Source organism: Triticum urartu, chromosome 2A, assembly GCF_056163025.1.
Source record: "Triticum urartu cultivar PI428250 chromosome 2A, HENAU_Tu73, whole genome shotgun sequence".
Lineage (NCBI taxonomy): Eukaryota > Viridiplantae > Streptophyta > Magnoliopsida > Poales > Poaceae > Triticum > Triticum urartu.
Window position 1 is genome coordinate 280,818,452 of NC_141874.1, and position 27,937 is coordinate 280,846,388.

The 27,937-nt window shown below is 50.9% G+C and overlaps 1 protein-coding gene across 4 annotated transcripts in view; it reads left to right on the top strand.

Moving 5' to 3' along the window:
* Positions 1–5,050: 5,050 nt before the first annotated feature.
* The window catches only part of SRS2 (P-loop containing nucleoside triphosphate hydrolases superfamily protein), a 38,359-nt gene continuing 15,472 nt past the window's right edge, over positions 5,051–27,937 (top strand). For all 4 annotated transcript variants that reach the window (XR_015616248.1, XR_015616247.1, XR_007295398.2 and 1 more), the window contains exons 1-19: positions 5,051–5,674; positions 5,922–6,098; positions 6,404–6,601; positions 6,763–6,999; positions 7,902–7,943; positions 8,039–8,202; positions 12,710–12,899; positions 14,203–14,259; positions 14,344–14,449; positions 14,525–14,658; positions 14,780–14,854; positions 14,952–15,077; positions 15,158–15,286; positions 15,362–15,445; positions 15,964–16,077; positions 16,175–16,275; positions 16,594–16,660; positions 17,377–17,427; positions 18,286–18,363. Coding sequence is in view for 1 of the 4 variants with exons in the window: in XM_048700277.2 (XP_048556234.2) it covers positions 5,264–5,674; positions 5,922–6,098; positions 6,404–6,601; positions 6,763–6,999; positions 7,902–7,943; positions 8,039–8,202; positions 12,710–12,899; positions 14,203–14,259; positions 14,344–14,449; positions 14,525–14,658; positions 14,780–14,854; positions 14,952–15,077; positions 15,158–15,286; positions 15,362–15,445; positions 15,964–16,077; positions 16,175–16,275; positions 16,594–16,660; positions 17,377–17,427; positions 18,286–18,363 (2,541 nt within the window). In the remaining 3 variants the exon portion in view is untranslated. The remainder of the gene's footprint in view (positions 5,675–5,921; positions 6,099–6,403; positions 6,602–6,762; positions 7,000–7,901; positions 7,944–8,038; positions 8,203–12,709; positions 12,900–14,202; positions 14,260–14,343; positions 14,450–14,524; positions 14,659–14,779; positions 14,855–14,951; positions 15,078–15,157; positions 15,287–15,361; positions 15,446–15,963; positions 16,078–16,174; positions 16,276–16,593; positions 16,661–17,376; positions 17,428–18,285; positions 18,364–27,937) is intronic.

A 27,937-nucleotide genomic window follows, 5' to 3' on the forward strand; every position in this document is an offset into this window, starting at 1 on the left:
CACCTGGAGCGGAATCACCTGGACCTGCATCTGGAATTATAGTATTTGTGAGCCACAAGGACTCAGCAATCTCGCACCCTCGCGATCAAAACTATTTAAGCTTATATGAAGGATAAGGCAAGTATATGTGGAGCTGCAGCAAGCGACTAGCATATGTGGTGGCTAACTTATCCGCAAAAGAGAGCGAGAAGAGGAGGCAAGGCGCGAGCGAGAAACTAGAGGAACAACCTGCGCAAGCATAACTCCAACTCCGTGTCCATTTCCCGGACTCCGCCGAGAAGAGGCCATCACGGCAACACACGCGATTGATTCATTTTAATTAATTAAGGTTTAAGTTATCTACAACCGGACATTAACAAATTCCCATCTGCCCATAACCGCGGGCACGGCTTTCGAAAGTTCAATCCCTGCAGGGGAGTCCCAACTTAGCCCATGACAAGCTCTCACGGTCAACGAAGGAATAGACCTCCACCCGAGACACACCGATCAGACTCGGTAACCCGGTACAACAAGACAATTCGACAGGTTAAAACAAGACCAGCAACACCGCCCGAATGTGCCGACAAATCCCGATAGGAGCTGCACATATCTCTTTCTCAGGGCACACTCAGATGAGACTAGCTACGAGTAAAACCAACCCTCAAGTTTCCCCGAGGTGGCCCCGCAGGCAGCTCAGTTCGGACCAACGCTCAGAGGGAGCACTGGCCCGTGAGGGGCTAAAATACGATGACCCTTGGGTCTGCAGAACCCAAGGGAAAGAAAAGGGTAGGTGGCAAATGGTAAAACCAAGGTTGGGCATTGCTGGAAAAGCTTTAATCAAGGCGAAATATCAAGGGGTTCCCATTATAACCCAACCGCGTAAGGAACGCAAAATCCGGGAACATAACACCGATATGACGGAAACTAGGGCGGCAAGAGTGGAACAAAACACTAGGCGAGAGGCCGAGCCTTCCACCCTTTACCAAGTATATAGATGCGTTAAGATAACATAGTAATATAGTGATATCCCAACAAGTAAATAAATGTTCCAACAAGGAACGGCTCCAATCTTCACCTGCAACTAACAACGCTATAAGAAGGGCTGAGCAAAGCGGTAACATAGCCAATCAACGGTTTGCTAGGACAATGGTAGGTTAGAGGTTCAATCATGCAATTGGGAGGCTGACAAGCAAGTGGTAGGCATCGTAGCAGTGGCAAAGCAAAAGAGCGAGCAAACTAGCATAGCAAAGATAGTAGTGATTTCGAGGGTATGATCATCTTGCCTACACAGTTGTCAAAGTTGACTGGATCCTCACAAGCAAACTCAACGGGCTCCTCGGTAGCGAACTCGTCTCCCGGCTCTACCCAACAAGACAAACAAGCAACAATGATACAATCAACCACGTGCAAGACCAAGCAATATGATGAAATGATGACATGCTATGCGGGATGCGATGCGGGATGCAAAATGCAAGATATGACAGGAAATGCATGAACCTGGCCTCAACTTGGAATTCCAAGGGTGCCACTGGATAGAGGGGATGAAATCGCTTGAAAACGATATAAAGATCATTGGAATCGGAGCTACGGTTTCGAAATGGCGAGCGTTTTACGAAACGAACCGATCTGCGATATACAGCAAGTAGGCTCCTAAATGCAACGAAATGAACATGCTACAGCCACCAAACATGAAAACAAAATACATGGCAGTGATGTACACAAGATGGTTAACAAAACACTAGCACTGAGCCATAGGCAAATTCATCCATTAAGAGGTTCAAACAAGCATGGCAAAAATGAATATGCAAAACAGATTCCAGACTTGGTGAAATTAACGCTAGCCTGAAATTTCAGATCACGATGCTCTCTTCGGAGCAGTAAAACAACATGATAAATGACCTGAACATGACAAGTAAGAACATGGCATGGAGCTAATCAACAAGCTTAACAAAAGACCCAAAGTGACCTGGGGCCAAAAGGGTTCACAAAATATATTAACGGGCACACGAACATAGCATAAAACACAATCAGTTTTCAGACTTAGTGAAAACTGAGACATGCTGAAATATAACCCACGAAGGCATGTAAACGAGCTCGATGCACTCACCATGGTGCAAGTCACAGCAAGGCAAGCATTCATCCATTAAGAAGGCACAAAATACAAGCTAGACATGGCAAGAACAATGGCATAGCACGCACGGATCAACTACAACAACGCCGGCAAAATCGCAAATGAGTTGACGATCTGCCCAGATTAACAACGAAGCAAAAGTTGAGCTCGATTGAGTCAACCTAGAGCACTCCATATATGCAAATAAGGACATGGATGGATATAGCATAACATAAATATCAAAACTCCCTTACTGATCATCCTCAAAAGAGGCACGGATCACTAGGAAACAAGCAGGACATATAGCATCATGAACTAAAATATCCCAGACTTAGTGAAAATCACTAAGTCCCTGAAATCAGCAATCTCAGGTACCTCTCTTCGCAAGCTTGCACAAGACAACACACACATCCTAAAAATGCATGGGTGGCACCTCTGGAAAGGAGACAAAATGCTTAACAATTCATCCCAAAGGGGCACAGGCATATCACGCACGAATTAAACATGGCAAAAATGACAAAAGTGCATGATGAACTAACGGATCTGCAATTTAACTCACGAAGCCTCCTTCTAACAGCATTTTGGGCATCAAGATGACCTCAAATGCGAATGATGCAATGGAATAAAATGATGTACATGTCGAGGCGAAGATTTTGATATATCATACGCCCAAAACGGAGCTACGGTTGCGGAGATACGAGCAGTCAAAGATAGCACGAAAAAAAATAAGGGGGAGAGGGAAAGTCAACCGGATCTAGGGTTTCCAGATCTGGCGGTTACTGTAGCAGCACTGTAGCACCCGCGCGAGTTCGCCGGAGACGGCTCGCCGGAGCCGGTGGAGGCGGCCGGAGCAGCGGGGAGAGGCCGGGGCGGCGCCGGGAAGGTCGGGGGAGGCCGGTGGCGGCGGTGGCGGCCCGCGCGCCGGCGAGGAGGTGCGGGCGGCGGCCGGCCTCGGGCTCGCCGGAGATGACCCGTGGCGGCGACGGCGGCTCCGGTCGCCGGAGCCCGAAGAGGCGGCGGCGCGCGTGGAGGAAGGAGGCGGCGGGGCGCGCGTGGAGGAGCCGGGTCGCGGGGGCCGGATCCGGGCCCCCCGGCCCGCGGCGGCGGCGCCACGTGGCACGCGGTGGTTGGGCGAGGGCGCGGCGGCGGACGCGTCCGGCTGGGGCGGACGTGTCCGTCGGTGCGGGGAGATGTTCTGGGTTTTTTTTTTCGAGGAGGACGGGGAGGAAGACGAGATCCGAAATGGGGGGTGTTTAAATAGGCATAGAGGGAGTTAGGAGAGTCCAAATGAGGTGCGGTTTTCGCCCACGCGATCATGATCGAACGATCTAGGACATGGAGCTGAGTTTGGTGGGTTTTGGGCCAAGTTTGGGGGGTGTTGGGCTGCAACACACACGAGGCCTTTTCGGTCCCTCGGTTAACCGTTGGAGCATCAAACGAAGTCCAAATGACACGAAACTTGACAGGCGGTCTACCGGTAGTAAACCAAGGCCGCTTGGCAAGTCCCGGTCCAATCCGGAAATGTTTAATCCCCACACACGAAAGAAAGCTAGAAATGGCCACCGGAGGAGAACGAAGCGCCGGAATGCAAAACGGACAACGGGGAAAATGCTCGAATGCATGAGATGAATTTGTATGCAAATGCAATGCACGAGATGACATGATAAGAGATGCACGAAAAAGAAAAACAACACACAGAGACAAAGACCCGAACCCGAGAAATAAATATAACTTAACGCCGGAAACGGCAAGAGTTGGAGTACAAATTAGGAAAGTATATCTGGGGCGTTACAAAAATGAAAATGAAAAAAACAGAGATGCACTTCACGTCGTACCCATAGATGTGCTTGACATCACCGGTTGCTGCCTCTCGACTCCGCCGTCGCGGGCTGCAACCTCGCCTTCGCCTGTCGTCGGTTGTTACCGCACCAGGAAAAGAGAATGTAACTCCACGACCATGTGTGTGCTACTATACCGGCGACAGTGTGCAACTCCGTGGTCGTGCATCTGCGACTATGTGGACAGGAGTGTGCAACTCCACTGCCAGGTCAGCCAACTTAGTATCGCCGTTTGTGCACCTTTTCAATGATTGTATCCAACTGAGAATGACTATATGTACAACTAGAACTATTATAAATGTCAACAAAAATTGATAGTCATGTGTGCAACTTTCCAATGATTGTATCCAACTGAAAATGACTAGAGATCTCAAATGACTATCTGTGCAACTAAAATTACTATAGATGCCAACAAAAAATAATCATTGTGTGTATAACTTCTCAATAATTATATCCAATTAGGAATGACTATCTGTGCAACTAAAACTACTATAGATGCCAACAAAAAATGAAAGTCATTGATTCATAGGGAAAATGTATTCAGTTCCATTTTCATCACCGTAGGACCGAAAATGTTCATTGATTCGGCCGTCTGTACATTCAGAAGGAAACAATCTCCTACTCAGTCGTGAATTTGTCTCCTCCTTTCTTCATGTAAAACAAGAGGAGCACAGTTACATAATCAAAAGGAGTGCGCTCGTACAGATTGAATCCAACACGAGAACAAGAGGCGCAGCACAGGACCAACCGTCGCCGTCTCTGAATCTAGCAAAATCTTGGCCTCTGCATCGACGGGATGCCATGGTGGACTGGTCTGGTGGTGGTGCGGCCAAGCCAACCGTCGTGGTGGTGGTACGACGAGGACCTTCGGGCAGAGCCACGCGGGCTGGTCCTCCCCTCCTCTGATGAGCCGGTGGAGTGTGTTGGCTGGCTAGTGCGGGGCTCCTGGTGGCCAACTGATGGGGCGCTTCTGGTGGCCGCGTTGAGGGAAAGACCAACGAGCACCCTCCGATCTAGATCCTTGGGGATAGTGAGAGAGATAAGAGAGAGGGAGGCGTGTCGGGAGAGACGAGTCGTATGTGGAGTGGGTGTGTTGTGCGACGAAGAGAGAGATAGACTGATCTTGTCAGATAGCGTGGGTTGGCGGAATCGAGTGGCCAGCCGGCCGCTCGGGACGACCAAAAAGCGCGCGTGCACTTTTTAGAATTTAGGAAATAAAAAACCCCAAAACCGCGCTCTCTTTCGAATCGAAATGAAGAAAAAAACCCCACCTCATCCCGCCCACACCGCCGCCCCAAATACCTAAACCCTCGCCGCCGGCGATCTCGACGGGTCCATGTCGCGCTGGAAGGAAAACATTTATCCTGCTCCGCCCCACTACGGCAGCTCTTCCAACCCCTCCCGACTGCTCCCTTGCAAGCGGCCGCTGCAGTCTCCATGCCCGCCGCCCCGCCGGCCGCTCGCCGATGTCACGGGCAACGCCCTGCAGCAGCCCGGATCCGCAGGCGGCGTGGAGGGCATCGATTACGGGTACATCACTCCCCTCCCCAAGGTGCCCAAGTCTTGCGGGTTCCTTCTAGAGGACGACGACATGGACGAGGCGTTCTTGCTTGAGGTGGACGCCATCTGCGAGGAGCACTCGCGGTCCATGGCCGGGAAGGATAAGGGCAGGGAGAAAGATTTGACGGTGGAGCGAGGGCCAGTCGTTGTGGCGGCAGCAACCCACGCCGGACCAGTGTGCGGAACGGTATACCTTTGGTCCCTTCTAAGTTGTTTTGAAATTGGAAATAGAATAGGGAGAGCCAAGGCATATCCAAATTCGTTTATGCAAAAGGTTGATTTGTTAGGGAGAGATAAGAACCGACGAAAGGAAATGCTGACTCAATCCGAGGATAATCTGTTCTTGATGTGTTATCCTGATTAATTAGGATTGCCTAGGTGGTAATTTCAATAAAGCGCTCACTTCATTATTCTCTCTTTTGGATTGAATTTAGCTTGAGGACGCATTCTGGACGGAGGCGTATGCCATTTTTGAGGAGTGTGATGCTCAGCGTGCTGCCAAGAGCCAGGATGAGGAGCTGAAGGAGATGGTGGAAGTGGAAAGCTCGGTGCTGTCCTGTGGTGATGATTCGCTTCTTCCTGCTATATCCATCGCAGATGACTGTGTTAAGGTATGTGAATATCCATGGGGCATGTGTGCCTTTTGCTTTCATTGATCTGGTGAGGAAACTTCGGAAAATTCTACAAAGTGCTACTCCCTCCGTTTCCATAATTCTTGTCGTGGTTTTAGTTCTAATTTGAACCCGGTTCCTTTAAATCGGAAAGCATTTGTAACTTCCTTTAAGTCATGTTTTCCCCTACCTAACACTGAGAATCTTAAGAGAATAATGTTGGTTTTGTGAAATTAGAAGTGAACTAGGTAGCTGGTAAATTGCAAAGTAGCTTATCATGTTGTCTTCTTTTGAGAGAAATTCAGTTGGAGGACACTTTCTGGGAAGTCAATTCCATCAGCAAGGAGCACCATGTCGCATCTTCCGAGATGAACCAGGAGCACTACGTCGCATCTTCGGCGATCAACCAGGATGAGATAGACGAGATGTACGTAGAAGATGGCTCAGTAGCATTATGTGTTGATTTCCCTCCAGTAATTTCCATTGCGGAGGCGGGAGGAGAGGTATAACTTTGCTTCTTAACTTTAGACAAGGGAAAGTTCTATAGTTTTGGGGCATGATGGAATTCTTGCTTCCTGAATCTTGGAAGGAATTGAGTAGGTTTGGTCTGGAACCAAATAACTAAACCAGTTTATTTGATTACTCTTCTCTTGGAGATATTAAGGTTGTTGATGCACTCTTGGGGGAGGTCGATGTCATCCATGAGGGGCAGGTTGCCATGTCTGCTGCCAAGGGCAAGGAGGAGCCTGGGGAGATGGGACTAGAAATGGAGGAAAATGAAGGGTGTGCCCCAAGGAAGTACTATGAGTATTTGCACTCCCTAAACGACAAGCAGAGGGAGGCTGCATGCAGTGATGTTGCTGTTCCGTTAATGATCGTTGCAGGTCCAGGAAGTGGAAAGGTACAGTTTTTGTCTTAATTTGGATAAATTGTACAATATACATTTCGTGTTTCTGGATACAATATCTTAGTTCTCATTACAGGGAATATGTATAATTATAATGTGATCAACTCTTTCCACAAAATTGGTTTTCCCAAATTTGATATCCAAAAAGTCAACTAAGACCAATAATTTCTGTTGCTTGTGTCCACCGAGACCAATTGTCTTCGTGATTTACCTTTTTTTTACTAAGATGATTTAAGAAGAATAAGATTATCAGTATCAGATGAGTTAATAAGTTCATATCTTCTGTTCTTATAACTGATATTATTTTCCCAAGAATGTTATAGCTGATATTATTTTCCCAAGGATGTTATAGCTGATATTTTGATGCAATTAATTATTGATTCCAAATGAAATCAGAACTAACATCATCTGTCCCATTACGACAGAAATCCTACCTACAAAGTAAAATATATCCCATGAATATTATTTTTGCTCGAACTCGCATCTAAAAATGTGCACCAATTGTAGTAGAAGAAACTCTGCGCAAAGGTTGCACCATTTATTCCCAAGACAGTAGCCTATATCCTTCCGGACAGTTGTAGAAGAACCGAAAGCAATTTACTCATATGTTTCACTCTTATTTGTTTGTCTGTTTATGTAACTTTATATCGTATTTGCGAACTTCTGGCGCACTAATGTAGTGTTCAAGAAAATGATGCAAGTGCAGTCCTTGGATTTACATTTTTAAAACGGTCTGAATTTTGTCTCTTACCTGCACACAGTTTCATTATGCTGTGACTTCAATATAATAATTAATAAGATGGCACTCTTTAACTTTGCTCCATAGACCTCTTATCTTGTGATCATTTCCACACTTTTGTCTATATTGACTTTCTTTGTAATTGGCATGACTCAAGACTTCTACAATGGTCGGCAGGGTTCTCACATTGCTCAAAGAGGTAGGGTGCGCTCTTTCATATGTTCACTACAAAATTAGCATGTTGTGATATTTGAAGGTCACACAGTCACATTTCTCCATTTATTGTACGACCAGGGAATTCCACCATCAAACATCCTTGCTATGACATTCACAACTGCTGCTGCCTCAGAAATGAGGGACCGGATAGGGGCAGTGGTCGGGAAGGCAGTTGCCAAAGAGATCATAATAAGCACATTTCACTCCTTCTGCTTGCAGCTTTGCAGGACCCATGCTGAAAAGTATGTATTTTCTGTTGTCAGATATTGACTTAATTATGAAGTAACTGAATGGGATAGAACTGTATAAAAATGAAGCTAAAATAATATTATCCTCTATTTTTCTTATGAGTCAATATTTACTTATGATGACTCTTTTCACCTGTATTAAGTAGTAACCATGAACTAGATGTCAGAGATGCGTTAAACTACCTCTTACAATCATTTTTTTCGAGAAAACGCCAAGGAACTTTGTGTTCCATTGCATTGAAAAGATAGAGTTGGGTTACAATCCTCCTAAGAGGCCAAGTTCAAACAAAATACAGGGAAACTAGTGTACATCCCAGGTGGGCGGTGTTAAGCTTCATGCACTAGCCAACGCAACCAAAAGTCCGAACTGATGGAAAGGGCCAGGCAGTCCACATATACACTTCATCACCCCCTCTCACGTGTGACGCGGAAAGTCAACACGTGGATAGACTCAGAGGTATGACTCAAGAGGCCTATACGTGGACAAAGGGGGGCATCAACATTTTTTTTTTGGATAAACTGCGAAAGCCAGGACTTGAACCCAAGACCTTAGCTCCGATACCATGTTATGCTTCATGCACTAGCCAACGCAACAAAGTTCGAACTGATGGAAAGGGCTAGGCAATCCACATATACACTTCAACAGGCGGCAGGATGACACGAAGGCCATGGGCACCAGCTCGTGCCCACTGCTCTACTTCGTCCTTGATCTTGGAGACGAGGTCATGAACCAGAGGCTGGGCACCATCGAAGACGCACTCGTTGTGCTGCTTCCAAATCATCCACGGTGTCAGGAGGGCAATGGATGTGAGACCCTTGCGCGGCTGCGTAGGCGTGTTCTACTTGGCGTGGAGCCACCAGTCCATGAGGGATTCTTCCTGATTTGGGCCTGCGGTGGTCATCCTGAGCTAGGCGAGGATCTCATGCCAAGTCTGCCTGGCGAAGGGGCACTCCAGGAGGAGGTGATGCATCATCTCGGTGGCCTGGTCGCAGAGTGGGCATCCGGGCTGGTACTGGAGTCCACGTCGAGCGAGGCGATTAGCAGTCCACGACCTATCTTGGTTGGCTAACCAGTGGAAAAACTTCACACGCAGCGGCGACCAATTTTTCAAATGAGTTTCCACGAGAAGCAAGTCGTGGATCCCTGGAAGGTGGCGAGGTAGCAGGAGCTGGTGGCCGTCCACTACCAAACAAGCTGGTCGGGGGCGTCCGAGAGCAAGAAGTGCTTGATCGCCAGCCAGACATGCAGATACTGGTCAATCTCGTGTATGCCGAGGGCCCTGTGGATGTCTCGTGCCTAGTTATGGCCTTGTAAACCTTCAGTGATGGTCCAAATCTTTGCGGCGGCGCTTGGGGATGCAGCTGTAGAGGGCTGGGGCATCTCGCTTATTGACTGCCAGTTGATCCAGTGGTCCTTCCAGAAAAATGCAGTTAAGCTGTTTCCGATGGTCATCGTGGTGGAGGAGAAGAAGAGCACCCGTTCCTTGGCAGACGATTGCAGATCCAAGCCACTCCAGGCGCGCTCATGATCGGTGTGCGAGAACCAAAGCCAGCGGAGCCTCAGGGCGAGGCCAACACACTCTAGGGCGTGGATGCTTAACCCTCCGTGCGAGATGGGGCAGCAGATGCGGTGCCAATTGACGTGGCAGAGGCCATCGTTGGCAGCTACGGGGCCAACCCACAAGAAGCTGGGTTGAATCTTCTCGATTTGACGAAGCGTCTTCTTTGGCGGCACGAAGGCGAGGAGTTGCTGCTCAGGAATGGTACCCAGGACAGATTTCACCTACGCGAGGCGCCCTGGTTTGTTCATCAGTCCGTCCTTCCAAGCAGGGAGTCGCCCAACGATCCCATCGACAAAGGCATGTAATTGGGCTGTGGTAGGTCGTCGTATTGCGAGGGGGATCCCGTGGTAGGTGATCGGTAGCTCGACAATAGGACAACCTAGTTGCGGGATCGCAGCCGTCGCCTCATCCGTGTCGCAATGCAGCGGAGCTCTTGGCGTAATTCGCCATAAGGCCAGAGGCGCGGCCGAAGAACTTCAAATTTTGGCAATGATGTCGCTGGACGAACAATGGCAGAAAAGTACCACGTCATCAGCGTACAGAGACACCATGGGGATCGAACGTCTAGGGTGCAGTTGAGCCATGATTCCCAGGTCGATCGCGCGCTTGGTGAGCCATTCTAATGTGTCAACATTGAGTGCCCGCGACGACGATCACGCTGGCAGAGCCCCCGGCGGTGCCAGATAGGGGCGCCCGGTTCGCCATTCATCAGGACGCGTGTGCTCGCCGACGACAGGAGGATAGGATTCACTCCAGAAGTCTGTTCCCAAAGCCATATTGGTGAAGGACCTCGAAGAGGAAGGGCCAAGCCAGGGAGTCGAAGGCGGGCGGGAGGTCTAATTGGAGCAAGACTCGTGGGGCACCCGGTTGGTGAAGGACCTGGGCCGATTGCTTGACTAGAATGAAGTTGTCATGCAGACTTTGACCGGCGATGGACGTGTTTTGGCTTCGGCTGACAAGGCTATCCAACTTTGGGGTGAGGCATAGTCAGAGGACTCTGGCAAAGATCTTGGCCACTAGGTGGATAAGACTTATTGGCTTGTAGTCGTTTAGTCTTTAGTGTGTTCGCATCTGCGTGCTTCGGTAGCAGGGTGATCAGCGCCCGGTTGAGGCAGCCATGGCCTCTCATCTCATATAACTGTTGGAAGACGTCGACAAAGTCTTGTCGCACCATACTCCAACAGGCCCACAGGAACTCTGCGGTGAAGCCGTCGCCCCGATCGCCTTGAGCGCGGGCAGACGCTTGATCGCCTCCCAAATCTCCTCGGTGTTGAAGGGAGTGTTGAGGTCGTCAAGGTCACTGGGCACAATTAGCTCCAACAAGTCCACTGTGCAATCGCAGTCGATGGCGGTGCCCAGGAGCGCATCATACTGCGCGAAGGCAGCTTTCGCCATGCTCTCGTGCTCGGTGATCACCTGGTCGTCCACAGTGAGGCCAAAAATCCTGTTCTTCAGCTGGCGGAAAGAGCATTGCCGGTGGAAGAAGGCGGTATTGACGTCGCCGTCCTTCAGATTGGCGAATCGAGCGCGTTGTCGAGCGAATGTGCACTCCATAGAAGCCAAGCCAAGATAGGAAATCTTAAGCTGCTTACGGAACTGATCCTCTTGCAGCGTCAACATCCGGTCTTCCTGAGCCTTGTCAAAGCGTGAGATGAGCTCGTGTGAGATGGCCATCTTGTTCCTATTGTTCCCGACAGATCGGGAACTCCAATTCGTCAACTTCCGTGCCGTGGCTTGCAATCAAATCATCAGATGGCGGTAGGGGTTGGCGTCATCGATGGAGCTCTAGGCCGCAGCCACCGTCTCGTGGAAACTATCAAGGCGCAACCATAGATCCTCAAAGTGGAATCGTTGATGTGCAGCCGGTACGGCCGTACGGGGGTACAACCAACAGCAATGGGCTGTGGTTCAGAAACCACAGATGCGAGGCATCGAAGGTGGCAAGCGGCATGGGCGTCTTCCCAGTCAGCAGTGCAAAGCACCTGTCAAGGTGCACGGTGGGTGGGTGGGGGAGGGGATTGCTCGTTCGACCATGTGTACCGGCGACCATTGAGATATATTTCCTTCAACGTGAGGTCGTTGATCAGCCTTCGGAATCTGCTCATCATGCTTCTATTCAGATTGCCATCATTCTTGTCTTTGTCGTGGTAAATTAGGTTAAAATCCCCGCAAAGCATCCAAGTAAACCTATTCATGGACAACCCGGCCCAGAGGCCCGAACCCGAAGCCCGACATTCAGGCCGGGCTCGGGCTCCAGTTTCTCGCCCGAAGCCCGGCCCGAAAGTCTGAAATAAGCCCAAAATGGCTATATATATTATTTTTATTTGAAATATAGGTATAATAAACTAATATAATATCCCGAATATGATTAATTTAATTAAAAACGCCATTGTTCATGTGTTTCAGGCCGGGCGGGGCCGGGCTCGGGCTTGGGATTTTTTCATCGGGCTTTGCCAAGCCCGGCCCGAACCTGGCCCGTGGAATGATCAGGTTTACATCCAAGGTCCCTGGCAATTGCTGCGGACGTTGCGTAATTCCTGAAGAAACACGATTTTATCTGCATCATCCTGCGCTCTGTAGACCACCGTCATCCACCAAGGGGCATCTGAGCCTGTGGAAACCTTGGCAGTGATCGTGTTCGCGGAGAACGCCGGGTCCGTGATAGTCACGGCCTTGCTCTTCCAAGCGAACCTCTTACAATCATCTCTAACTGTAATTTAATGTCTCACAAAGTTGTTAATGGAAAAGTATGTGCAATGCTATATCAATTTGCTGATCTGATAATTTTCTTGTTTGTGTTTTATGTTCTCATTTCAATACACATTCTCTTTCTTGCAGTTTATTAAGTCTACAAGTTGTTGTGAACTTTTAGATACTTGTTCTTGGCTTATTTTGTCCCTTATTTTGAAAACTAATATTTCTACAACATTCGTTTGAAGGCTAGGCCGCACATCTGAATTCATAATATATGGCCATGGGCAACAAAGGAGGGCCATTATTGAGGCAGAACGCCTGTTGGAGCATGGCAAAAGTGATGGTTTAGGAGATGCAGTTAAGCAGCAGTATGATGGAGACATTAAACATTCTTTTAAAGACAAAGCTAAGAAGTGGTTGAAGTTTGTTACACAGGTGCCTTCTACTTCTGAAGATTCATCACTATCATTTTATAGTTTCTATTTCCTTTTTGTTTTGGTGCACCTGCAGCTCTATGAAGGGATTGGGCAGTCTCTACAGCATTTTGCTCCTGCAAAATTATTGTAAAGCCTAACAATAACTTTAAATCTACCCAAAGTGTCGTTCAGATTCTCCTTATATATGTATATATGTTTGTTACTTGCCACCTTCTGCACAATCGACAGCGCATAATATTGAAGGAACTGCTTCAGCATGCTGTGCAGACATTGTTCTAAAGGCTTACTGCATATAGTGGATTATTCCTAGTCTTGTTGAGACGCCTGAATTAATTCAAGATAAAGTATACAAAGTTCTGCATATAGTAGAAAACAGAAATACAAAGGTTTTATACAATACACTTGACATACAAAAACTAACTCTGAAGAATCACTTTAGAACCAATCAATTAGGACACAACAACAAACGTCTTATTAATAATTTTGACAATTACTAGATCCCAAAAATGATGTGAAAACTCTGGGTAACTATAATACTGCTTGAAGCCTTGAAGGTGCCTCACAAAACCATAGGTGTGACCACATGCTAAAACTGGATCACATTTAGCTTAGTTGTGAATGGATATGTCCATAGTTAAAAAAGGCACACCTAGGCAGGCGCTTAAGTGCGCGTAGGCTCTAGGTGATAGCAAAACGCCTAGCGCTTAATCTGCGCATAAGCATGCGCTTTGGCCAGAAAAGTGCAAGGCAGTGGCTATGTTTTTAAAGCGTCCCTAAGGCGACGCCAAGGCGTCGAAGCGCCCCCCCTCCGCTTTGGAAAATCGACCGCTTTGGGCGCCTAGGCGTCCAAAGCGCCTGCCTAGGCGTCGCCTAGGCGCCAAAGCGCCCCCCCTCCCTAAGGCGGTAAGGCGTCGCCTTAAAAACATAGGGCAGTGGCCATAAGCATAAGCATAAGCATGCACTTTCTAACTGTCTTAAGTGCGCCTAGGCTATAGGTGATAGCAAAATGCCTAGCGCCTTTTGAACTATGGGTATGTCTCACTTCACGGGTAGTCATGGGCTCATGGCTATGGATTTTGTTTGTCCAAAGCATTTTGGTTCACACAATTCTTGAGCTTACTACTAGAGTCTCTATCACATTTGTACTAGATCCAAACTGTGAGCGAGTCAGTAATATGAAGAAGTCTTTCTGGAAAATAATCATGTATCTATAGTGTAGGAGGTTGTGTTACTAAGCAGATCTTTTTGTGTAGTTGGGTTTTATTGTTACCATTTACCAAATGTTGCATCTTCATTTACAGGCGAAATCTTCAGGACAAACTCCTGAAGAATATGAAAAGAAGGGCGATTTGACAGGAGTAAGCTCTCTTCTGTGTATAAATCATTGTTATCCACTTTGTTCTATAATCACATTGACCTTTACTTCGTGACATTTTGAGTAGGCTTCGATTCTTCGGCACTATAATGAAATACTAGTGTCTTGTAATGCTCTTGATTATCATGATTTTATCAACTCATCCATAACTCTTCTCACGAAGTTTCCAGAAGGTAGTTTCATTTCTTATCTCACAATATCACCTGCTTTGATGAGCTGTTGATAAGATATCTGTCTTGCCTATGCAGTATACAAAGAGTGCCAGAACACATGGCAGGCAATAGTGGTTGATGAGTTTCAGGATACCAGTGCTATGCAATATTTTCTTCTGAAGCTTCTAGCTTCTCACAATCATATAACCATAGTTGGTGATGATGATCAGGTATGCAAATTTGGTCCACTTTATCATCCAAGAATTTTAGAACTTATGGTTTCTAGATGCCCATTGGTGCTTTCAGCTGCCATACATATACTATTTTCAACTTCTTTTTCTCTTGTATCAGTCCATCTTCAGTTTCAATGGTGCGGATGTTTCTGGCTTTGATTCATTCCGTAGAGACTTTCCAAATCATAAAGAGGTAACTGTGACGTCTCTGGGGGCACTTTCTAACTGTCTTAGGTGTTACATTTTCTTCATGATATCTGTTAAGTAGCTTGCCTTGCCGATGACTGCAGATCAGGTTGAACAAGAACTACCGCTCTACACGGGCAATTGTCGAAGCAGCAACAGCTCTTATTCACAACAACACTAAACGGTGTAATCATAAACTTGCTGAGACAGACAACCCTTCTGGAAGTAAGGTATACTCATAGAAGCCCAACTGAACTGCTTTGTTTGTTCTTCCATCCTGTCAGTTGCTTATTGATTTAATATTACTTAGATCACTGTTAAGGAGTGCCATAGCGAAGATTCACAATGTGCATTTGTCATTGACAAAATCATTGAAACTACATCTAGTTCAGCTGAAGGCCGTGACTTCGGTAAAATTGCTGTCCTATATCGAAGACAGGTTGAGAATTTTTGAACCCTGCATTGTAGAAAAGCACATTTGGTCATGCTTGCAGTCTAACTTTCTTATACACAGATAACTGGCAAAGCATTCCAAGTGTCATTCCGCAACAGGAAAATACCCTTTAATGTTCATGGTGTGGCTTTCTACAGGAAAAAGGTAGTTCAATTTAGTTTAATCTTGAGACTCATTGCAAAGTAGCAATTTCTCATTATTTCTCTTTTCTTCTGTGCGGTTAACTCTACAGTCATTAGTTGCGTAACATTTGGGATCTTGGAAATTTCTTATGGGTTGCAAACGAGCTATTGCTAATTTTTCAATGCCTTTGGAAGGAACCAGTAGGGAAGCACCCTTCTGAAAATATATGTTATAATCATAAGCTATTGTTTGATCTTGATGCTATGAAGCTAACAACATTATTTGTTTTTGTTTACTTATTTTTTTGTAGACATGTGAGTTTGGTCAACGTCAGCCATACCTAGACTGTTCGAGAAATCAATCATGCGAAATCTTTTTTTGTGCATCACCAAATTTTGCATAACTTTGTTCCACTTAATAATAAACGAATGACCACACTTTAGTGCACTCATAATTTACTTGGGAATAATAAGTAAACAACCCTGTAAGTGCTCTCAATTGCCTCATGGCTTAAGTGCTTTACCATGCTATTATTCCAGGCCATCAAAGCTATTATGGCAATACTTAGGACCACGTTACCTGGTTGTGATGATGGCCCATGGCGTCAGGCCTTAAAGACCCTTTTGCCTGGTGACAAGGAAGAAAAAAAGAAGGTTCAAGTGTTACCAGACTCTTTCTTTTGCGTGTTATACCTTTTTTCATTTTTAAAATTTCCATATATTTGATAATTTGTTGCAATTTTATTTGCAGATTATAGATCATGTGGAAAAGATTTCATTGGCTAGAAAGTGTAGCTTCATATCAGCTGCTACTGACATCTTCAGTGCAAAGGTCTCCGGGACCTTCAAAAGGTTGTTCAATTCTCCCTGTTAACTTGCTGTTCTTAGACACCATAAATTCACCGCAAGTATTGTTATTTCAAGCTAATTGAAGACTGTTTATACCATCTTTTACATGGGCACCATTATTGCATATGTACATTAAATGTGTGTAGGACCGATGTTGTTTGTGCTTTGAGCTATACAACTGCTGCTTATTTATAACATAATTTCCATTTTGTTCTTAGTTTGGAAACTTTGTTTTGTCAGTAAGTTTCCTTATCGTTATGCCATGCTCATGAATCTACTAAATGTTGCTTTATTCAGAGTGTCTCATTTTGTTGGCTGCAGGACCCAGATTACTCAAGGGCGTAAGGTTTTATCGACCTTGTATAGCCTATCAAAATTTGTTGAGAGGGTACTGAACAAAATTTTACTCCCCAGTACTGTACATTTCTTCATAACATAGGATACATCTCAGTTTACGATATATCTGCAATGTTCCATATCTTCAAAATTTTCTGTAAAGAAATAGCTGACCTATAAAAACGTAAACATCTATGGAATGAACATGTGCCATCAATTTCAAGAACTTAGTTCTTTTGCCTGTGTATTTAGTATTTACAGGTAAGAGGGTTATAACTTCTGCACATCACCCATAACTTAGTAAACTTGCATCGCGTTCTCTGTTGATAGTCAGCAGTGAGCAAACTTCTGCACAACATTATTTATAACTACCCCATGTAGAGTGGACAATTATAACTTCTGCACAGCAGTGGTACACTTCAACTGATCTTGTGGTTAGTTTCTCAAGAGCTACATCCTTTTTTAACTGACTGCTAATGCAGAACCACACTAATCAAGGTCACCTCTAAAATAGTAGCCATCTTCTTAATTACAAATATTAACCCTCATCGTAAGTTCATAAGAGGTAGCAACCACTTTTTTTTGGGGAAAAACACAAGTCTATGTATCTGAATGTACTATTTCATGAAAGATATCTTTGTATGTGTTGTGCTCTGATAATGGTCTGATTCTTTTCATAGATACATGTTAACATAGACGAAAGCATAACTCACTAAACCTGCAGCAAAGCCTTACTGATAATTGGCTGTCTTCATTTTTGTGTCTCAGGAACAATCAGTTTCAGCTGTCATTTCTTCTGCAGGAAATATGCTACCTCAGGTTCAGTTACTTGTTACAATTGCATCCAAAAAGATTTACTCTCTGTTTTGGTGTTTTATCACCTTTTTACAAGTTTTTAAATAGCTAGCTATAACTGTGCTATAGCTTTTTGAACCCTAGATGCTATCTGCCAGGCATATTCATTATTTTTTATATTCTAGTGTTAAAATCGATGATTGTTTTCACTAGTTTTTTTTGCGACCTCCTGCGAAAACTGCAATTTAAACCTTGTTTTTAAATATGATCTGGGAGCACTGTGAATAGAAAAAGTGCTTTTGAAGCAACAGTGTTACTCCATATCGGTGTGAATTTGTACATGCAGTTGGTACATGACTTTATGTGATCCTATCATCTAATGGAATCATGAACTGTGTGCTCACACCTGTTGATCATCTTGAATTCTTCTAGTTTACTGCAGAATTCATGGTATGCAATAACTGGGAGTGGGGGTGGGGGGTTAAATTAGGCACAATTGTAACCTCCTAATCCTGATTCGCAAAAAAAAACCCCTCCTAATCCAAGCTTATTCATAGGGGGAAACAGCCAGCTGGAACAGTGTCATGTGCTTTCACTGTAAACATATAACTATAACGTAGGATCTGACATCATTGTTTGCCACGTGTTCTACGATCAGATCATGCTAATTTCCTGTTGTAAATTAAATCTACAGTAGAAAGCTGTGAAATTGATATATGGTTTGGGCACACATTACCTTATCGCATATATGCTTATTACCAAACTGAGGCTGATTTGGTGTGTCTCTAGTCCCTACTGATCCTATAATATCTACATCAATGCTTTGTGCATATTTCATTCTTTTCATGATGGTTAATTTAATAATTTTCATTTCTTTGGCAGCAATATCTCCTTGAAAAGCGTGCAGTTATTGATAACGATGGTGGTAAATTGTTAAATGAAGACAATGACATCAGATCTGTAAGTTCATACTATTTGATGCTCTTAATGTTCTATGTGTTGATTGTCTTGAGACTTAAATTTTGATGTTGTGCACCGAGATGAAGATCATTCTGAATCATCCTAGCTCTACCATATATAAGAGCATGCACAAATGGAGATTGAGCAAGATATGCATTTTGTTCCTCATTGAAAATGCCCAAATCAAGTGACGTGCTCCTTTTATTTAAGTCAAAAGCAGCTATTGGTAGACTTGTAACTAATTTTCTGGAAACAAGCTTATTTAAAATAGCTTGTCAACCATCATGGTTGGATAAAGGGTCCATGATCTCACTGGTAATGAGTCGCTGTTACCAAAACTAGGAAATCTGTAATCTAGCCAAGTTTTCCAAAAGCCAAACAATTTGATTACTTGAGACTAGATAGCGAAAGTTGTGGCTAACTACTCGGAGAGCAAACAGGGCGACGGCGCGCTCTGGCGATGGCGATGGCGATGGCGACTCCCCTCCTGCGGTGGACGTCGCCCCCGCTCCCCCTCCCCAGCCTCTGCGCCGCCCCCTTCGGCCTCTGCGCCGGCCCGCCGTCCGCACCCCCTTCCCCGACCGCGCCACCCGCCCCGGCCGTGGCGCCGCTCCCCTCGCCCGCCCCTGTCCCTGCGCCCCGCATTCGGTGGGCAGACCTCGCCGACGAGGACCCGCTCCCTTCTCCCGCCGCTTCCCGTCGCACTGCACAGCTTGGCTGGGCCGGTGGCTCAGCCCCCCGCGTGAGGGGCTCGGCCGCCGGCTCGCGGCTACCGCGGTTGCCGACATCGCCCTTGAGCCCCGCTCGGGCTGTTGGGAGACAAGGCGCGCCCTTGCGGAGCGGGGCTGCCCGTCGCCAGCGCAACCGGACTTGGGGTGTGGCTGGCCGTTCTGACAGGGGTCCGACTCTTACGTCATGGCGCCGCCCGATGGTTGACCCGCGGCCGCGTCCGGTGGCAGCTCCGACCTCGCTGGCGGCTAGCCATGGCCCGGTCCCCTCGTCCCCTTTGGTGCGGTCTTCCCATTCCGCCCGTTCATCGCCTCGTTCGGGTCTTCTTCCCTCTGCTTCCAAGCCTCTCGGTCCACTCGACGCCCCTGGTTGGCCCTTGCCGGCGGTGTGCTGGCGGCGGCGCTTGCCCCGACTAGGGAAACCCTACGGGTCCCGTCCCCTCCGCGCCTCCTGGGCCGCCCCTCGCCCGAACCTAGCCTCTTGGGCCGTGGCCCAGCCCACCAGTCGCTGGCGCTAACTGGGCCAGCCCTGCTTGGACCGGGCCGGCTTGCGGCTGCTGGGCCGCTTCTGTGCCCTAGGCCCGTGGCTCCAGTGGCCTCGATATGGCTCCCCCGAGGCTTTCTGACCGCATCGTCTCCCCCCCGCCGCCTCCCTCGACCCGTCCCATGCTTCTGCTCCCCCGCCCGACGCGACGCGCCCCTCTCCCTCCCCGCCGGCCTCCGCGGCTGTCCCTCCCCCTCCCCCGCCGACCTTGCCGCGGCCGGCCATGCCCCGCGAGTGGGACGACGGCGCGGCCCGGCACAAGCGGCGCGCCAAAGACTGCTGTGACCCCCCTCGCCCATCTCCTGATGCACTTCGACGTGAGGAGGAGCTCACGCGTGAGCTCCGAGAACTCCACGGCGGCCGCCGCGACGATCGGCGCTCCCCGCCCCGCCGTGACAACCGGGGCCGCTCCCGCTCCCCTTGGCCGACGGCCTCTGGGGACTGGCGCCCCCGGCTCCTCGGCGTGGTCGGAGCCCCTCCCCATCCCGCTCGGCGCGCCTCCCGTCTCCTTGCTCCCAAGCCCAACCGGTCGCTCTTGCATCCCGGAAGTACGTCCCGCCCCACGCCGCCGCACCTTCGGCTCGGGCCTCCACTGCCACTCCAGGCGGCGGCCCGCCCCGCGGCCACCAGGGCCCCGCCAAGAAGAAGCGCCGCGGTCAGGGCCGGGGCAACCAAGGCTCGTTCCCCCCGCCGGTTCCGGGTGCCCCCTCCACCCCGGGCCCCGTCTCCAACCTCCTGCGCCCCCCATGCTTCAACTGCGGGGTGGCGGGTCACTCGCAAGTCAACTGCGCCAACCCCCAGTGTTGCTACATCTGCAAGGATCCTGGCCATCCCGCCCTCCTGTGTCCAGATAGACCGGTGATCTTGGAGCTCATGATGTACGGTCACGGTATCAAGGGGCTGGGCTTCTTCCACCTCGAGGTCCCCGACATCCCGCCCCCACCCCCACACTGCAGGCTATTGTCACTGTGGTCGACGGGGTGGCCTCTCCGGAGATGATTGAGGCCGAGCTCAACCACCTCTACCGTTGCCAGTGGGACTGGGTGGTCACTCCTACCGCTGGCCACATCTTCACGTGGTCTTCCCCGACCCCGTCAACTACGGATACGCCACCCGCAGTGGCCGGATCACCCTCGCCCTCAACCAACTCGTCGTCGACGTTAACGAGCCGATTCTCGACGCGAAGGCGGTGGCCGTTCTGGATACCACTTGGATCCTTGTGGCCGGCCTCCCCGAGATCGCCCGGTCGGAGCTCGTCATCCGCCAGATGTCCCGGATCCTTGGCAAGGTGGTGGTGGTTGACGAGCTCTCCCTCTGCAAAAAAGAGGAGGTCCGGGTCAAGGTCAAGTGCTTAGACTCCTTCAAGCTCCGTGTCACCGTTCGAGTGTTCTTCAATGACCAGGGCTTTGACCTACGGATCGCCCCCGAGCCTCCCAACCACGTCGGTCGTCCCCGCTTCTTCGACGACGGCCCGCCCGGTGACAACCCGGGGGCCGACGGGGACTACCACGGTCGCCACCGCCCCCGCTCCCGCCGGTCGGAGGTGGGAGGGTCGGACGATTCCCACTCCCGCTCCCCGTCCCCCTCGCCTACTCCCCCTACCTCCGAGGGCCGAGGCCGCCAGGTCGCGCCTGGCCCTCCTCCCTCCTCTGTGGCCACTGTGGAGACATCGCCCGACCAGGTTGCCGAGTCCTCGGAGGCCAGCGACACCTCCAACTTCGGCCTGGTCGTCTGTCCGACCTCCTCCCCCGCTCCCCCGCGGCGCCCGACCTCGTTGGGCCGGCTCTGGAGGTGGTGCCGCTCCTGGCCGCGACGCTGACCTCAGGCTCGGCCTCGCCTGCTCCCGCGGTGGGTGTACCACCACAGGCACCCTCCCTTGGCGCCGCGACTGCCATTGCCTCGTCTTCTCCGCCTCCCCCGACGCCCCCCTGGACGCCCTCCCGCTCCTGGCCGCGGCCCCTACGAGTGCGCCTCCGGCCGCGGCGCCTCCCGTGGTCGTCCGGCCACCCCCGGCGGCGACCCCCCCATCGTCCCCATCGATTCTGGTGGTCCCGGCGGCCGCCGCCTCGTCCCTGCTTCGCTGTCTGCTCGCTCGACTCCGACTCCACTGCTCCTCGGCTGCGCTGGACCTCTCCAGCTCCCTCCCGCGGCGGACCCCGGCACGGATGGGGAGACCAGGGTGACCACCCCCGTGGCCGCCCAGCCTCCCCCTCCGCGATCCGCGGCCTACTCCCGCCGCGGCCAGTCTGCTTCCTTCCTGGTGACGGCCTCCCGCCGGAGCGCCGGCTCGATGCTGCGCGCTCGGATGGCAGCCCGGCTCTGCCCATCCACGAGCGGGCAGAGCTCCGCGCTGTGGCCCGGAACCTGGAGCCAGGTACACCTGCAGTCCCCCCCTCTGTTACTACTTGCTCGTTCTCTGCTCTCGAGTCGGTTCCGCTTGGTCATCTTGTGAAGGTCGCGACAGACTCCGCGATCATCTTCAGGGGGGAGGTGGCTCCCCCCTTAGCTCAGATCGAGGCCATTAGGGCCCGCGAGATCCTTGACGGTAGACTAGCTAAAGCCCGCGTGGCTCTGCTCTCGCCTCCCGTCCCTGCGCCTGCTGTGGAAGATGCCACTCCGGCGCCCCCTCGGAGGACCGGTGGTCTCCTTCCGTTGGCGGCTGCCGACCTCTGTGGCCGCACTCGGTCTCGGACCGCCGCCCTCCGCGCCCAAAGCGCATCCCGTGTCCTGGGGTCAAGCAGCCCCCCAATGGATGCTTAATGTGCGCCCTCTTCTGGAACATCCGCGGTTTCGGCCATGATGGCCGACATCGCCAACTCATTGAGTACATGCGCGAGGAACACATTGACATCGTCGCCATACAAGAAACCATGCGCACGGAATTCTCCCTCCCCGAACTCGATCGGCTTAGCTCCCACCTCTTTGCTTGGCATTGGCTCCCTTCTAGTGGGAGCACTGGCCATTCCGGTGGCATCCTGTTAGGCGTTAAGGATGCCACCTTCGAGGTGGGTAGTATGGACAGGGGCCAGTTCTTTGTTAGCATGGAACTTTTCGAGCGGGCCCTTAACTTCAAGTGGGAGGTTATTATCGTCTACGGCCCTGCAGACCATAGTAGATCTGCCTCCTTCCTCGAGGAGCTCCACCGGAAGGTTACGGCTGCTACGCTGCCGGTGGTGGTTGGAGGTGATTTTAACCTCCTTCGGTGCGCGGAAGACAAGAGCGATTCACACGTCAACTTTGCTCGCATGCAAATGTTCAATGACTGCATTGCTGATCTTGGTCTTCATGAAATAGATAGGGTGGGTGCCGGGTTTACCTGAACCAATCGTCAGGCTTCCCCGACCCAGTCCGTCCTGGACTGGGTCCTAGTTTCCCCGGAATGGGACCTCCGCTGCTCCCTAGCCTCCCTCCGGGCCATCACCCGCATTGGCTCCGACCACGTACCCCTCCTCCTCTTCTCCGCTGACGAGCGCCCCTCGACCCCCCCCCCCCCCCCGATTCCGGTTTGAGACTTTCTGGTTGTCCCAAACTGGCTTCGTGGAGGCGGTTGGTGCCCGTTGGGTGGAAGCTCGCGCCCAACCGCAGCCCCGTCCCCCCTCTGCCATTGACTCATGGCAATTCTGTGCCAAGCGAGGCAGGCCGTTCATGAAGGGGTGGGGCGCCAACCTGGGGCGCGACCTCCGCGAGCGCAAGAAGGCCCTGTTGACCACCATTCAGGCCCTGGACCTGCGCGCTGACGCGGTTGGCCTCTCTCCCGAGGAGTGGCTCTCCCGTTACGACTTGGAAGACCAACTTTCTGTCATCTACACCGATGAGGAGACCTATTGGCGCTTGCGTGGTGCCCAGAAGTGGGTATTGAAGGGTGACGCGAACACGGCCTACTTCCAGGCCATAGCGAATGGCCGCCATAGACGCAACACCATCCCCCTTCTTTGGGATGGATCGATCCTCCTGCAGCCCCCCCGCGACATTAGGGCCCACGTTGATGGTTTCTATAGGTCCCTGTTCTCAGCTGCTCCTCGAAGCGGCTTATCTCTGGCTCGGGACTGTTGGTCTGGCCGCCAGCTAGTCTCCCACGCGGAGAACGCGGCCCTCATGGCCCCCTTCTCCGAGGGTGAGGTCTGGGCTGCCATTAGAGGCGTGAACCCTACCTCGGCCCCGGGTCTGGATGGCCTCCCGTTAAATTTTTCCAGACCTTATGGAATGTGATCAAGCCTGAGATCATGGCTATCTTCGACGAGTTCTACGTTGGGTCCATCGACCTCGGGCGCCTTAACTACGGGATCATCTCTCTCATCCCCAAGGTTACTAGGGCGTCCGACATCCGCCAGTTTCGTCCAATCACCGTGATTAATGTGATCTTCCGGATTCTGGCAAAAGGGTAGGCGACCCTTCTTGCTGACCACATTACCCACCCCAACCAATCCGCCTTCATTCAAGGTCGGTATATCCTGGATGGGGTGCTAGTGCTTCATGAAGTCCTGCATGAGGTCTGATCCAAACACCTCAGGGCGGTCTTCCTGAAGATCGATTTCCATAAGGCTTAAGACATTGTTAGCTGGCCCTTCCTTCGGGAAGTTCTGCTCCGGAAAGGCTTCGACGAACGATGGATCACCAGAGTGATGCAGATGGTATCCTGCGGGCACACTGCCGTGAACATCAATGGGGAGATTGGCCCTTACTTCCCCACCCTTTGTGGGGTTAGACAAGGCGACCTGTTCTCCCCATTCTTGTTCAATATGGTGGTGGACGCACTCGCTGCCATCCTAGACAAGGCTAAAGCTGCGGGCCATATTCATGGGATCACTCCCCATTTGGCCGGTGGCTCCAGGATCTCCCTGCTCCAGTACGCCGACGACACCATCATCATGGTCGAAGGCTCGGACGCGGACATCGCGAACCTTAAGTTCCTCCTCCTCTGCTTCCAACAAATGTCTGGCCTCAAGATCAACTTTGACAAGAGTGATGTGATGGTAATGGGCTACCCTCCGGCGAAGGCCCTCGACATCGCCAACCGCCTCAATTGCCGCCTTGGTTCCTTCCCAACGACTTACTTGGGAATGCCCATTAGTGACTCTCGGCTTACCGTTGCGGACTTGCGTCCGACCGTAGCCAAGCTGCAAACGCGCATTGAGCCATGGCAGGGTAGGTGGCTGTCGAAGGCGGCTCGGACGATTCTCATCAACTCCTCCCTCTCCAGCCTCCTCTTGTTCCTCATGAGCTTCTACAACCTTCACGAGACCCTTCACCATGAGATCGCCAAGGTTCAATCTCGCTTCTATTGGGCTGGCGATAACAATAAGCAGAAATACCATAGGGTTAGCTGGCCAGACATCTGCAAGCCCCTGGATCAAGGAGGCCTTGGTATTATGTGCTCTAAGCGCATGAATATTGCCCTCCTTTCCCGTTGGCTTTGGCGCATCTCGCAAGGACACGGCGGCCTCTGGTTAGACATCATCCGGAACAAGTACCTGTGTGGGCAACCCCTGGCCTTCTGTCAAAGGTCCGGCGGTTCCCAGTTCTGGCAGGCGGTCATCCAACTGCTCCTCGTCCTACGCATTGGGACGTCCATCTCGGTTGGATCGGGTGCGGCGACCTTGTTCTGGTTTGACTGTTGGGCGGGTGACACCCCCTTCGCGGTTCGCTTCCCGGACCTCTTCTCCATCCCCGTCGCCCCCTCGATCTCTGTAGAGAGGGCCCTTATTGACTTAGGGCGCCTCGCTTTCCGGAGGCCCAATGGCCTCCGGAAGCCGCCGCTTGGCAAGAGCTGCTTGATTGCGTTGCTCTCCACGAGCCGGTTGTGGATTTTGGCCTGGATGAGGTTCGGTGGCGTCTTGAGCCTTCAGGCCAATTCACCACCAAGTCCCTCTATATGGCCATCGCCCCCTCCTCCGCCCCTCCCCCCTTTCGGCGGTGTGGTCCATCCGCCTGCCACTGAAAATCCGGATATTCATGTGGCAATGGATCCACGGACGGATCCCATCTGGGGTGGAGGTTCGCAAGCGCAATGGCCTTGGTTCCGGCCTCTGCCCGCTATGTGGTACCCCCGAAGATTCGAACCACATCTTCTTCTCCTGTGTGACCGCTCAATTCGTGTGGAGCTGCTTTCGAGAGGTGGTGGGAGGTGATTGGTGCCACACCAACTTCCCCGACCTCTTTGCCGAACTCCAGAACTCCCCCGTGCCCTCTTGCCAAATTAGGTGGCTTGAGATTGGGGCTCTCGCGTGGACTCTCTGGACGATTCGCAATAAGCTTGTGATTCAGCGCATCCCTCTTCGCCGGGCTACTGACGCTCTCTTCAAACTCTCTGGTTACTTGCAGCTTTGGCGGCCGCTTAGTCGCCCTCAGGATCGGGACGCCATCTCCGCCTTCATCGCCGACCTTCGCTCGATGGCCGTCCGTCTGTCGCCGCCGCCCCCTCCGCCCCCCCGGAGCCAGATTAGACGCCCGGCATGTTCTCCGGCTGCGGCCGCCTTTTTTATGTGTTTTTTGGGCTTGTTGAGCTGTGCCCTCAGCAGAACCTTTGTACTCCTGTTGTGTGACTTGGGTGTGTGTTGTGGACTAGTCCGTGTATGTGTGCTCTTGGCGGTTTGCTTTATTTATAAAGCGGGGCGAAAGCCTTTTTCGGTAAACTAGATAGCATCTTACTCAAAGTTATGAATACTCAATCTAACAGAGTCTCTCTCTCTCACTGAGTTTCTCATCACTATTTTGTGTAACTACAATATTCCAGGAAATTCATTAGGATTCCTTTCACTTTGTTCTTAATTTCTGGGCTAATTCACCGTACCACGACCCCTTGTCACAATGCCTCGACTATTACCAAACCTGTTACTTTGGTTACTTCTAAAGAATTTGCAATCTGGCACTGTTTGATTATTTTTCGAGAGAACGCAAAGGACCTTTGCGATTCATTGCATTGAAAAGGTAGAGTTTGGATACAATCCTCCTAGGAGGTCAAGTACAAATGATGCTCAGTGAAACTAGTGCACATCCCAGGTGGACGGCAGAACGATGTGAAGGCCGCGGGCACCAGCTCGTGCCCACTGCTGGGCTTCATCCTTGATCCTGGAGACCAGTACGTGAACCATGGGCTGGGCGCCGTCGAAGATGCACTCATTGCGTTGCTTCCAGATCATCCACGACGTCAGGAGGGCAATGGAGTCTAGGCCTTTGCGCATCGGTGTCGGCGTGTTTTGCCTGGCGTGCAGCCACCAGTCCATGAGCGAATCTTCGTGGCTTGGTCCTGCGGTGGTCATCCGTAGCCATGAGAGGATTTCGTGCCAAGTCTGCCTGGAGAAGGGGCATTCCAGGAGGAGGTGGCATCGTCTCGGGGGCTTGGTCGCATAATGGGCATCGAGTTTAGTGCTGGACGCCACGCCTAGCCAAGCGATCAGCCGTCCAACATCTGTCCTGGTCTGCCAACCAATGGAAGAACTTCACCCGCGGTGGCGCCCAATTCTTCCAGACGAGCTTCCAAGAGAAGGAAGTTGTGGAACCCTGGAAGGTGGCTAGGTAGCAGGAGCTAGCAGTGTAAGTATCCGAGGCCGTCCATCTCCAAACTAGCTGGCCAGGAGCGTCCGAGAGCGTGATGTGCTCGATCGCCAGCCAGACATGAAGGTATTGCCCAATCTCATGTATGCCCAGGACCCCGTGTATGTCTCTGGCCTAGCTATGTCCCTGCAGTCCTTCAGCGACGGTACGAATTCTGCGTCAGCGCTTGGGGATGCAGTTGTAGAGGGCTGGTGCGATTTCACAAATTGACTGCCCATTGATCTAGCGGTCTTCCTAGAAGTGTGCCGTTGATCCGTTTTCGAGGGTCGTCGTGGTGGACGCAAAGAATAGCGCTTTCTCCTCGACAGTGAGTTGTAAGTCCAGGCCACTCCATGCGCGCTCCTGGTCAGTGCACGAGAACCATAGCCATCTTAGTCGTAGAGCGAGCCCAGCGCGCTCCAGATCCTGAACTCCCAATCCACCGTGTGATATGGGGCGGCAAACGCGGCGCCAGTTGACGTGGCAGTGGCCACCATTGGCGGTGGCGCGACCAGCCCACAGGAAGCCGCGCTCGATCTTCTCAATTTGACGAAGTGTCTTCCTCGGCGGCGCGTAGGCGAGAAGTTGATGCACGGGGATGGCGCTCAGTACGGACTTGACCAGTGCAAGCCGCCTAGTTTTGTTCATCAGGTGGGCCTTCCAAGTGGGGAGTCGGCCGACAATCCCATTGACTAGAGGTTGCAACTGGGCGGCAGTCCGTCGGCCTATTGTGAGGGGGATCCCAAGGCATGTGATCGGCAGGTCGACG